The 12,685-nt window shown below is 36.9% G+C and overlaps 1 protein-coding gene across 3 annotated transcripts in view; it reads left to right on the top strand.

The window, feature by feature from the left end:
* TADA2A (transcriptional adaptor 2A) overlaps positions 1–12,685 on the top strand; it is a 42,075-nt gene that overhangs the window by 11,314 nt on the left and 18,076 nt on the right. For 2 of the 3 annotated variants that reach the window (XM_006103956.3, XM_023745220.1), the window contains exons 5-8: positions 4,428–4,519; positions 6,665–6,822; positions 8,038–8,126; positions 9,321–9,393. In XM_006103956.3, coding sequence (XP_006104018.1) covers positions 4,428–4,519; positions 6,665–6,822; positions 8,038–8,126; positions 9,321–9,393 — 412 coding nt within the window. The remainder of the gene's footprint in view (positions 1–4,427; positions 4,520–6,664; positions 6,823–8,037; positions 8,127–9,320; positions 9,394–12,685) is intronic. The other variant, XM_006103957.3, reaches the window with a different exon arrangement.

The raw sequence follows: 12,685 nt of genomic DNA, 5'->3' as shown, positions 1-12,685 counted from the left end.
GCCTCTAAAAATGTGATTAAAAAAATATTTTTTGGCATAGGAAGCCTCAGAAAACTTTAAATGGTTTTCAGTACTTTTGTCACCTCACAGTGCTGTAATTTTGGAAGTTACTCATGCTTTGGTGGGTGGTGTGTTAAGGTTTCTGAATTCTATGCCTATTTTTGTCTTATACTTCTTAGAACCTTGAACAAGTCAAGGCACCACTTTCTATCAGACCCTTTATACCTATACCAGTGATTCTTAAATTTTAATGGAGAAGGATCACCTGGGTAGCTTCTTAAAAAGGTAAATTTGTAAGCCTCGCTGTTAGAGAATCTGGTTCAGTGGGGTTGAGATTGGGTCCAGGAAATAAACAACATTGATAAAACTTTAAGAAAAACTGTACTATGTCCATTTATTTATTTTGGGTGTAGAAAATCTTGTTTATCTAAAAATAGCCAAAACCGGTTTGGCTCAGTGGATAGAGCGTCGGCCTGCGGATTCAGGGGTCCCAGGTTCGATTCCCGTCAAGGGCATGTACCTGGGTTGCGGGCACATCCCCAGTGGGAGATGTGCAGGAGGCAGCTGATCGATGTTTCTAACTCTCTATGTCTCTCCCTTCCTCTCTGTGGAAAATCAATAAAATATATTAAAAAAAAATAAAAATAGAGTTGGTGAAAGCTAATATTCTAAAATACATTTTTAAGAAATAGTATTGGCTCTTCAAATATGAGCTGTCATATTTACATGTATGTATGACACTTGCCAGATTGAGTGATTATATGAATTTAATATAGACATAGACCCTGAAATTTTACTTTTTGGTCTCTTAGTACCTCTTGTGCTAAGCATATTTATAGTATGTGTTCAGATAAATGTGTATTGCTGATTATTAGTATAATCTCACAAATCACTACAGTATTTTTGTCATTAACAAAAGATATAACCAGTTCTAAATGCCTGTGTAATCCGAAGACTTCTTGTGTCACTTTTTTAAAGACTTACTATAGAAAATTTTAAACGTATACTAAAATAGAGAGAATGGTATTTCGGCTATCTATTGCTACCTAACAGCTACTGCAAAACTTTGTGGCTTAAAATAACAACCATATTATCTCCCACAGTTTTGTGGTCAGGAATTCAGATTGGGCATGGCAAGGGTAACTCTCAGTTCCACATGATGTGCTGGGGCTGGAAGTCCAAGGGGCTTTTTTTCACATATTCTGGCACCTCAGGAGGATGGCTCGCATTGGTTGGGAGTTAGCTGGAATATCTTCACTGCCTGAGGCCTGGGTTCTATAGCAGTCTTAAGGGCCTCTCCCTCTCCATGTGACCTTTCCACATGGTCTTTCCAGCAAGGAGGCTAAATTTCTTATCTGGTGCCTCAGGAATCCCATGAGCGCAAAAGTGGAAGCTGCTAGGCCGTCTTAAGCAAGTCACAGGTCCAACTTGTATTAAATAAGAAGGGACCACACAAGGATGTGAATTCCAGGAGAAGTTCATTGAGAGCCACCATTGTAACCAACTTCCTAACTGTTAAAATGATCAACTCGTGGCCTATTTTATTTCATCTAAAACCCCAACCCTTCAGATTACTTAGAAGTAAACCTCCCAGACATTATATCATTTTAGCTATAAATGCTTTATTAGGTCTCTGTAAAATTTAAAAGTAATGCAAGTCACTTGTCACATTTCCCCAATCATTTCATAAAAGCTTTTTAAAAAATCTCTGCTCTGTTCACCTCTGAAATAGTCACTGTTCTGATTTTTATAATCATAGATCAGTTTTGCATATTCTACAACTACATATAAATAGATTTATACTGTAGGTATTTCTGTTTCTGGTTTCTTTCACTCAGCATGTTTTTGAGATCTATTCATGTTGTATATAGTAGTTCATTCCTTTTTGGTACTGAGTAATATTCCATGGTAAGAATATAACACAGTTTGTTTATCCATTCTGTTGATGGACACCTGGGCTTTGCCTAGTTGTTGGCTATTAAGAATAAAAACCGTTATGAACATTCTTATTCTTGTTTAAGGCTTTCTGTGGATATGTATTTTCATTTTTCTTAGGTAAATACTTAGGAATGGAATTGCTGGGTTATAAAATAATGATTAACTTATTCATTATTTTAATCCTCATCCAAGGATATTTTCCATTGATTTTTAGAGAGAAGGAAAGACAGAGAGAAATATCAGTGTGAGAGAAGCACATTGATTGGTTGCCTCCTACACGAGCCCCGACCAGGGCTGGGGAGGAGCCTGCAGCCTAGGTATGTGCCCTTGACCGGAATTAAACCTGGGACCTTTTGGTCCGCAGAATGACACTCTATCCACTGAGCCAAACCGGCTAGGGCATAAATGATTAACTTTTAAGAAACTATCATAAAGTTTCCTAAGTGGTTGTGTCCTTTTACATCTCTACTAGCAATGTCTGAGAATTCTGATTGCTCTTTATGCTTGTTAGCTTTTGATAGTTTCTGTACTTTAGCTATTCTTTGGGTATCATGAATTTGTAGTGGCATCATAAAAAATTTTTTTCAACATTTACAATTTGTACTAATTGGGATACAAATACGGCCCATTCATTCCAATTGGTTGCCTCATATATTTTCTATTCTGTGGGTTTTTCTCCTTCCCAACCTTCCCTCCCTCTTTCTCTCATTTCTTACAGTTTTTATTTTTTAAAAACTGGGTTGTTTGTATTAATAGATGTTAATACAGGCTGGATTTTGCTGACTAATGTGTTCCTCTGTTTTCTGTTTCCTGTAAATTGGTAGTTAGATCTAATGGCTATATCAGATTCATTTATGGTCATTGTCTAGATCTGTTAATGTATTGGGGATTGCAAAGTAGTTGTCTTTTAGTTCTGTTACTCCTTTTAAGTTGGGTTAAATTCTATAAAAAGATAGTTTGTATCATTATCTATGTGACCACCTTTAGGTATCATGTAGATAAAGTTTGTACAGGAAAGGCAGGATAAGTACTTGATTCCCCCCCCCCTTTTTTTTTAACTGGGTTTAAAATATGAGTTGGTTTCATGGCACCTTTAGATATTTATAATACTTTATGTGTTCCAATCCTTTACAGTTTTATCCTTATTAGTGCTCAAAATGTTCCATTTTTTGTTAGTAGGAGCCTCTACAAATTAGTCTCTGAATCCTTTTGACATGACACGAGTCTTTGAGTCTTTGAGAGCTTTTTTGCTTTCTAGTATGACAAAATGTTCCAGTCTCATCTTGAACAGTTCCTGACCCAAAGCTGAAATCAGCTTTTTCTTCAAGTACCACTAAATACTGTTTAGTGGTAAATAGAATTTAGAGACTGCATACTAGGAAATAGAAGCATTCATTGTTATTGGGTTGATCATTGTTTCTAGACCTTTTCAGTGAACAGTGTTAGGAAATTATTCTAAGACAAAAATACATTATGAGTTTATACTAGAACTTTCAATTCCAATACAAGACTACAAGGTTTTACATAACCTCGAAGATTTTACGTCTATATCTTTTTCCCCCAAGCCAAAAATCCCATTGCCCAATAATGCCATTATTTATCTGCTTTACCCCATAACACATCCACATCCAATAATCTCAATATACCAACACTATTGAAAACAGTATAAGAGTTATTTTGGCAGTTTCTTTTACTTTTTTTAAAAATTGATTTTTAGAGAGTGGAAGGGAGAGGGATAGAAACATCGGTGAGAGAGACACACTGATTGCTTGCCTCCTGCACACCCCCTACTAGGGGTCAAGCCCATAACCCGGGATTAAACTGTGTCCTCCTGGTTCATGGGTCGATGCTCAACCACTGAGGAACACCAGCCAGGCAGTTTCTTTTAACTTTTAAGGTATATTCTACAGATGTACAAATAATTGTATTTTAAAGTCAGTTGAGATAATTTCCTTCTGTGTGATTATGCCTTAAAATAAATTCACAGGTTTGTTACATTTTGTTTTTTAATTCTTATGATTTTGAAATTTAATAATTACATACAATATTTATGTTTCAAAGTCAAATCTGCAAAACAAGGAATATTCAGAGAGTCTAGCTTCTATTCCTGTCCTCTCCACTATTTTCTCCCTCCTTTCCCCATAGGTAAACTTTTCTTTTAAATGTATGGTTTATTCTTCCATTATAAATTACACACACATGTGTATTTCCCCTTTTCTTACCTAAATGGAAGCATACTATAATATTTATCTCTATCTTTGTGCTAAGTTTAAAAATGCTTATATTTCTGTATGAATTACATAGAATTTATGGGTGATAATATTTTTGGAGAACCTTGATGGTGGAAATCGGAGTAAGGTGGTAGACCACCATGAGAATAGTTAGTAAAATAGAATAGGTATTGAAAAGGGTATAAATTAGTATTACAGTTAAGGTTACTAGGTTCCATTTCTATATCTATTCTTAGGCAAAATCTTTTCTTTTTTTAGACCTCAGATTTTCCTGTTCTTGACCCCAGCTGGACTGCTCAAGAAGAAATGGCCCTTTTAGAAGCTGTGATGGACTGTGGCTTTGGAAATTGGTAAGAGCTTGGTGTTAGGGCTTGTCCTGCCCTAGTGAGCTCCGAGAAAAAGGTGCATGTGAAGGGTAAAGGGAGGAGCCTCAGAAAAAGAAGTCTGGGGATCATATGTTGCTTTTCTATTGACCCATGACTTGTCCTCTGAAATGCCTCACGGGGAGATATGGGATGTTTCATGGCCTGTGACTGGGCAGCTCTAAAAGACCATTTTGAATGGATCAACACAGAGAAGGCTGGTTATTCTTTCTGAGTAGTGGGCAAATTTAGACTCATTAGTCATTGCTCCTTTCTGATTTTGTCAATTCTTGGCTATGGATGCCCTCGTCATTTAACTGTGTCAGACTTTTGGTAGATGGCCACAGCTTACCTAAGATTCAAGTTTGACCGACTTCTATTTGCATTTCCTATTTTTAGCTTTCAATACCTGCCTTAGTCCAAGTTGGGCAGAATTGAACAGCAGGTATTGCTGTGGCCTTAGGTAGTAACACTTAATCCCACTGCTTTCGTTTTTGTTCTTTGGGAGTACTTTGACACTGATGATAACATTTTATGAATTAGACAACAGAGAGTTTATTAAATATATTTTGTTCATGAAGAATTTCAAGCTTAGGGACCTGAAATGATTTCTCATGATCACATAGCTTGTTAGTGAAGGAGTCTTAACTAGATCCACCCTGTCCTGACTTCCTAGTATATATAATCTTTCCTGATATTAATAGAATATACTATGCTGCCTCCCTAATGTTGAAGTCTCTGAAGGAGACTTGATGAGTTCAGTTCACATTTTGCTTGTTTTATTCATTCAGCATTTATTATAAAATATTGTGTATTAAAAAAAAGCACCAGAAAAAATATTGTGTATTATAGGGAATACCAAAGAAGATAGAAAATGTGATCACTTATGAGACACTTGGTAGTCATCTTTGGCCTTTTTGGTTTTTCATTTTTTCGCTTGCCATTCTAATGCTCTAAAATGGGCTAATCCTCCCTGTCCCCCTTCCCTCTTAGCAAAGATCACAAAAATACTATAGTTTTTTTATCTACTATAAGGTACTAAGCTTGGTGGTAGGGTGCTAGAGTTAAGAATTATAACACCCTGCCCTCAAGAAGCTTATAATCTAGAATGGGAATATATATGTATACACACATATAGATACACACACACACATTTTGTTGAAGTACACAAAGCAGAGCATAGTAATGCCTTAGGAGAAGAACAAGTGAAGCACTGTGGAAGAGAGGGATTGAGAGGGGACATGGAGAGAGTTCACCTCCACCTCTTCATTCTGGGCTAGGATTCAGGAGTCTTGAGAACAAATTCTGGCTTTGTCACTTATGTGCTTTGTGTTCTTGAGCAAGTTTCTCTTAATGTCTTTGGGCCTCATTTTTTTCATCTGTGAAATTGAGATAGTAAGTACTCACACCACACAGTTAATGGTAGGATTGACTTAAATTATGTTATGAATGTTTCTAGCTTATGCTTGGCCTATTGTAAGAGCTCTAGTAAAGAAATTTTGTTCATGCAAAATGTTTTGTAAACTATAAGACATTATGCAAATATAAAACTACTAGAGGTCTGGTGCACAGATTTGTGCACCAGTGGGGTCCCTTGGCCTGGCCTGTGCGGATTGGGCCAAAACCGGCAGTTGGACATCCCCTGAGGGGTCCCAGAGTGCAAGAGAGAACGCTGCAAAATTGCTGTCACTCCGCAGCTCCTGCATTGAGCGTCTGCCCCCTGGGGGTCAGTGCGCCTCATAGCCAGTTGCTTAGGCTCTTATATATATAGATACTTATGTACGTACGTTTTTATTGTTCCAAAGTGGCTTGTTTTTATTTATAGCAATACTTTCCATGGAGCCTAGCTCACAGGGTAATTACAAGCTTTGTAGTGATTTTTCACTTATTTTGGTGGAAAAGAAAGGGCTTTTCAGATACTGTTTCTATATCTTGGAATAGCAGATTATACCAATATTAGCCTTGTATTTGTCTTATTGTTCTGCTGGTGATGGCTCCATGACACCAGTTTGGAAGTATCAAAGCCCAGACATTATGTGGATAGGACTTAAAATTTGTGAAGAACAAACTTGCTTTTACCATTACGTATAGTTGAAAGCACTACTTCCTTCTCTTTTCCTCACATTCCTCTAGGCAGGATGTAGCCAATCAGATGTGTACCAAGACCAAGGAGGAGTGTGAAAAGCACTATATGAAGCATTTCATCAACAACCCTCTGTTTGCATCTACCCTGCTGAACCTGAAGCAAGCAGAGGAGGCAAAAACTGCTGACACTGCCATTCCATTTCTCTGTAAGTGCCTCCCTTTTCTAAAGAGATACTTAGGTCATCTCTGGGCCCTGTTGCATAGCAAATACATAATGGTTTGTTGACTTGGACAGCTAATGAGTTTACGAAATACAGGAGGAGTTGGCATGGCCATTATTGGGAGTCAGGGCCATAATGGGGCCAGGAGGGAACATCTCCCAGAGGCCAGAGTTCTATACTGGATGTCAGGATGCATGGATCCAACGTGTAGTTACACCTGAGACTTGCAGTTCCATGCTATTGTGAACACCAGGCTTTTTATAATCCCTTTGGAGAGTTTATGATTGTAGGTATTAGTTAATAAGAAAGTCCACTATTTGACTTATTATCATTAATTATTAATCATTCCAGTGTTAAGCCCAAGAAGCAATTTGTTATTTTTGTTCACTTAGTTGTGGCAACAATAGCACACTTTTTTTTTTTTTAATCACATGTGGCTGAGGGACCCATGGGTCTTTTAACAAAACATAACCAAAACCGTGATGAATTATAAATGGACATCTTTCCTCAATGACTCCCAGAGCACAAGTAATGAAATATGAATGTTTTCCCTTCCTCCCTCCCTTTCCTCATATTCTTAGAAACAGTTTTGTGGCTGACTGCCTCAAAGCCTGATGATACCTCATATTTGGATAGTACTTGGAATGTTGTGCTCAGTTCCTAAATCCATTAGACCTTTTGTTCCTCATAGAAACCCAGTGACCTAGGCAGAGCAAGTGCTTTTGTTTTACACATAAGGAAACAGATTCACAAAGGTTAATTTGTGCGAGGTCATGTGGATGTTAGGGGACTCAATTCCAGTTAACTTCCAAACCCAATAGGGTCTTTTTGGCCTCTCAGTTGGATGATATTTATAAATTGAGATTAGTCCTAAAGCATAAGGATGCTGAAGGAAACAGGGTAAAAACCTATGTTCTATAATATTAAAGAAAAGATCCTTTGTTTTTTCGCATGTTAAAAGCAAAAAGCAGAGCGAATTTTCTTATCTTTACTTCAAGGTTTCCTTAAGTCTTAATTTCCTTTTTAAGAAATCCGTCTGTTTCCATAATAGTTTATCTCTTTCACTTTTCCCTTTATAAAAAGCTTTGAATTTTATTTATTCTCTCAGATGCTGTCTTTCTCCAAACAGAAATATTTTAGAGTGTAAATGACTATTTATGTGTCATTTAAAGTAAATAAGAAAAACTCTAAATTTTCCAGCGGCAGAAGACCCTCCCCGACCTACCTTTGACTCTTTGCTTTCTCGGGACATGGCAGGATACATGCCAGCTCGAGCAGATTTCATTGAGGTAGGAGAAACTCATTTTTGTTTCTGATGAGGCTTCTATCTCTTAGCCAGAGGTTTCATAGCACTAAAAAAAGATTTTCAAAGCCCTGTAATTTGTAGTCCCTTATGCAGTGACATTTTCTTCTATTTGAGTACTTTTTCTCATTTGTAAACATTTTCACATGTAGAACAGTGAAAGTTCTTCAGGCCAAGAACCTGTTTCTTACATTTCATTGGTGTGGGCTCCCACTTTCTTAGTAGGTGTGGGGTTTCTATAGACTGGTTCTTATTCCATACCTAAGGGGTTTCAAGGTTGTACTATATCAGGGGTTGGCAAATTTTTTCTCTTTAAGGGCCAGATGGTAAATATTTTAGGTTTTGTAGACCAAAAAGTCTATTTTGCAACTGAACTTTGTCACTATTGTTGCAAAAGCAGCATGGATAATATGTAAACAAATGAGCCTGCCTGTGCTCCAGTAAACTTTGTTTATAGAAACAGGCAGTAGGCTGGATTTGCTGACCCCTGTACTGTGTTTATAAGATAAAGAATGACAAATGTATATAAAAACTACATGTTCCTTGTTCAGCTATAGAGTTAAAAGCCCTGTGAATGTAGTCATAAGTTGCTTGATTTATATCTAATTCACAATTACAGTGCTCTTAGAGGTAAGTTGAAAGTTTTAGTGAGCTACAAAAAATTTTGCTAGCCATGCCCAGATCTGCATTTTTTTCAAGGCAAGTGATATTGTAGAGCTACCCTATAGGCCCTATCCCTATCGATTGTACTCATTGAATAGAATATGAGTACAGTGAGCTACATAAGCACTATTGCATAAATAGAGCCCTCAGAAGGTAGTAAAAAGGTAGATGAATTATGCAGACAATTTTCATACCGGAAGATCTAGTCAGAGTTAGATTTTCTGGGGTTACCTTTTATAAACAGACTACTTTTAATTTTTAGAACAATAGCTTTGGCTTTATTCATGAACTCATAACTGTTCTCATTTTTGCTGTCAGTACTGCCTGAAAGCCTCTTAGATTTCCCCCATGATTTCTCATTATTGAGGCAGTATCCTGGCTTTGTACCCCATTCACTACTTTTAAAGGAGTGTTTGCCTGTGTATTTTCTACTTGCTTCTAATGCATGGCTACTGTAAACATATTACTCAAAACTGATAAGTTTGGGGGTGGGAATTTTTTTTTTTCCCCCAAACAGGAGTTTGACAATTATGCAGAGTGGGACTTGAGAGACATCGATTTTGTTGAAGATGACTCGGACATTTTACATGGTAAAATTTTGTTTTAACAAATGTTTTTATTGATTGCAAGCTATGTGATGGTACTGTGTTGGGGTCTAGGAATCTAAGGATGAATAAAACATGTCCCCTGCCCTAAACGGGACTCAAAACCTAGTGATTAAGTTGCTGAACTTAACTTTTTTTGTTGGGTTTTGACCACAATGAAAAAGATCATTTGTGCTGATGGTGAGAACGTTGATTATATAATGGTAGTTGGGAATATCCCACTCCTTGGAGTGTAGATCTTCCTTTTGACTGAGGTAGGGCTACATTGAGGTAATTAACTGGCCCTCACTGCCTCCTGAGAAGGAAGGGGGCCAATGTGAAGAAGACCTTGGGACTTTAGTAGCAGCTACTGGTACTCGATGTTCACTATGATTTGTTAACCCAAATTTCCCACTGCAGAGGAAAAGAATGGAAGTTCTTTGAGGGTTTTTTAGACCAAGATTAGGAATTTCTCATTTCTTAGAACTGTTGAATTTTTAACATTTCTGAATTCTCATCTAAGATTAGCCCTTTAGGGATTTATGTCAACTGTTGTGTTATAATATAAATGGTTAATACCAACAGAGCTCTTAAAAGTGGATGGTTAGCCCTGGCTGGTATGGCTCAGTTGGTTGAGCATCATCCCATGTACTAAAAGGTCACCGGTTCAGTTCCCAGCCCTGGCACTTACCAGGTTTGCAGGCTTGATCCCCAGTAGGAAATGCACAGTAGGCAGCAGATTAATGTTTCTCCTTCTCCCTTTCTCTCTCTCTAAAAATCAATAAAAACATTTTTTAAAAATTGGATGGTTAGACTTTTGTTGAATCTTTCCCCCCTCTTTCTGTTTTCAGTGAACTACATATTTGAAATAATCCCTAGTCTTCTCTTTCATTTCAGTTCAGAATTGAAATTGAATGTGATACAATATGAACAGTGCTCCCTTGGATTCTATATTCCCCAAGCAGCATCTTCATTGTTTCTCTTAAATCTATATTCCAGGCAGGGAAGGCAAGTGGAATCCTTGTTTAATTATACATAAATCAAGTTTTCATGTGGCATTAACTGCTACTCTGTCATTAGAAGGGGAATTTGATTCCATAGAAGAGCTGCCTCGGTGTTTGTTATACCAGATCTAGAACAAAGAAAGTCCTCATAAAAATTTTATCTCTACATATTTCTTGAGCCATTTTCTTTTCAAAATTTCATTTCTCTTCTCCCACACAACTTTAAGGAAAGTCAGAGTGACGCAGATTGAACTAAAAGAGGAAAGCTTGAAAGCAAACTAGCTTGGCATTCACTAGATTCATCATTGTATTTGTTCAGTCATCCTGTCAATCTTCTTTTCAACCCCGGGTAACTCATGTTATTGTCTTTTCTCACCTGTGTTGTTGTTCCCTTGAAGGTAGTGTGTGGATTGCCATTCAGTATTTCTCTTCATATACACCAGCTTTAATTAAAATGGTATTGTTTTCTAGCTTGTAGCTCTCTTTTCCAGAATGCAAAAAAAAAAAGGCAACTTAATAAATATCTTTTATATACTGTTCAAAAGTACTGAACTTTTGAAAGTTAAAATCTCTAATGTCAATAGTGGCTAAACTATGTAAGAGACTTGCTGAATTACTTCTCTAGGCCCTAATCCAAGGTCTTCATTCTTAAGCCTCAACATTATTAAGAAAAGTGTAATGGTTGGGATTTAATTTCACTCTTCATTCTTCGTAGAAGCAAGATCTGTAATTTGTCCTGGTGCACTTGTGCTACTTTCTGTTAAGTGGGAGCAAAAGGAAAAAAATTAGAAAGAAGCAATTGATTGATTAACAGTTTTTATTTCAGTTAGCATTTCAAACCTAAAACATACTTTAATTATTTGTGCTCTTTCTACAATTTCTACAACCTTGTTAAGTCACTTTTTTTTCAAATGGGAACTTTCCTTTATTTCAAGAAAAATGATTTTAAATATAATATTACATGCAATAAACATTAATATTTTAAGGAAAACTATCTTAAATATAATAATACATGCAATAAACATTAATATCTCAAGAAAAATGATTTTACATATAATAATTTTACATGCAATAAACACCAATTATTCAAGAAAAACTATCTTAAATATAATATTACACGCAATAAACATTAATATTTTAGGAAAACTTGTTAGTCACTTGATTTTAGTTCATTTGAACTAGAACCAAAGCATCAGTTATTGATTGTTAGCATACTGGTAAGTGGCTTTAACATAACATAAATAATAACCCCTGTATCCCCTTTCCTTCCTGTCTAGTAGTGGATGTTGAAATGGGTGCTTTTTAAAAGGTAATAACATTTTTTTTCTTTATTTTATTTTTTCCCCATCACCATTTATCCCCCCTATACCTGCCTCCACCTCCTAATCTCCAAAAAGGTGATAATATTTTAAAGAGGTTTCATAGTACTAGAGGGAAGACTTGTTGGTGCCATAAAGGGATGCTTTGTTTATGGCTCTGAGTTCTTAGCTCCTCTGGCAGCATGACCCTCTGTCCAATGGGACATATTGCGCCTGAGCTGAGCAGTTTCTCCCTGAGCACTCATTGAAAGGGGACTAGGAGCCCAAGGAGACTCAGGAAGGAATGAGAAGTAGCACACCTAGAACAGACAAAGGAACACATATTTTGTGCAAATCAGAACACTGATTCAGCCTTGGGCTTGCTTCTGAGTCACTGTATGATCTTGGGCAAGTCCTTAGAATCTTGCTTACTGTTTTTTGTGTCCCCTGCCGAAAAAAAAAGGGGGTGACACTGATTAGTCATAGAGTGTGAATGCCTCCAATGAAAGATGGTACATAATTCAGGTGACATCATTACCATTCCATTATACCATTATACTCCTAATATTACTGAGCATTAACAACATTCCTTTTATGTTTCCTCACTTATAACTACTAGAAGGAAGCAAACTGTTTGGCTGGGTGTGTTTTTTATATTCCATCCCAGGGCTTCTAGAAGATCAACAGATGCTACCAAGCCCCTTTCCTTACCCAAAGACTTTTGCTATGATTCATGGAATTTGTCTAACAAAATGGAGCTGAATGGTCCATTATAGAGGCCTGAGACACAATGGAGGGATAATAAAATTGCATTCCAATCATACCAGAAGGCTTTTAGAATGGGCCCAAAGAATATACAAGTGAAGCAGTGTCTGAGGAAGAAAATAAGGAAGTTCTGGGAGCCCTAAATAACACCTCCTTATATTTTATTGAAATAAGCAGAAATTATGGGTTCAGAAAGAGACTAGCAGAAGACTCATAACTTGGCACTCTTGT

This window comes from Myotis lucifugus, unplaced genomic scaffold (assembly GCF_000147115.1).
Source record: "Myotis lucifugus unplaced genomic scaffold, Myoluc2.0 scaffold_524, whole genome shotgun sequence".
NCBI lineage: Eukaryota > Metazoa > Chordata > Mammalia > Chiroptera > Vespertilionidae > Myotis > Myotis lucifugus.
The sequence above is the reverse complement of the archived record's forward strand: the minus strand, read 5'-3'. Positions and strand labels throughout refer to the sequence as shown.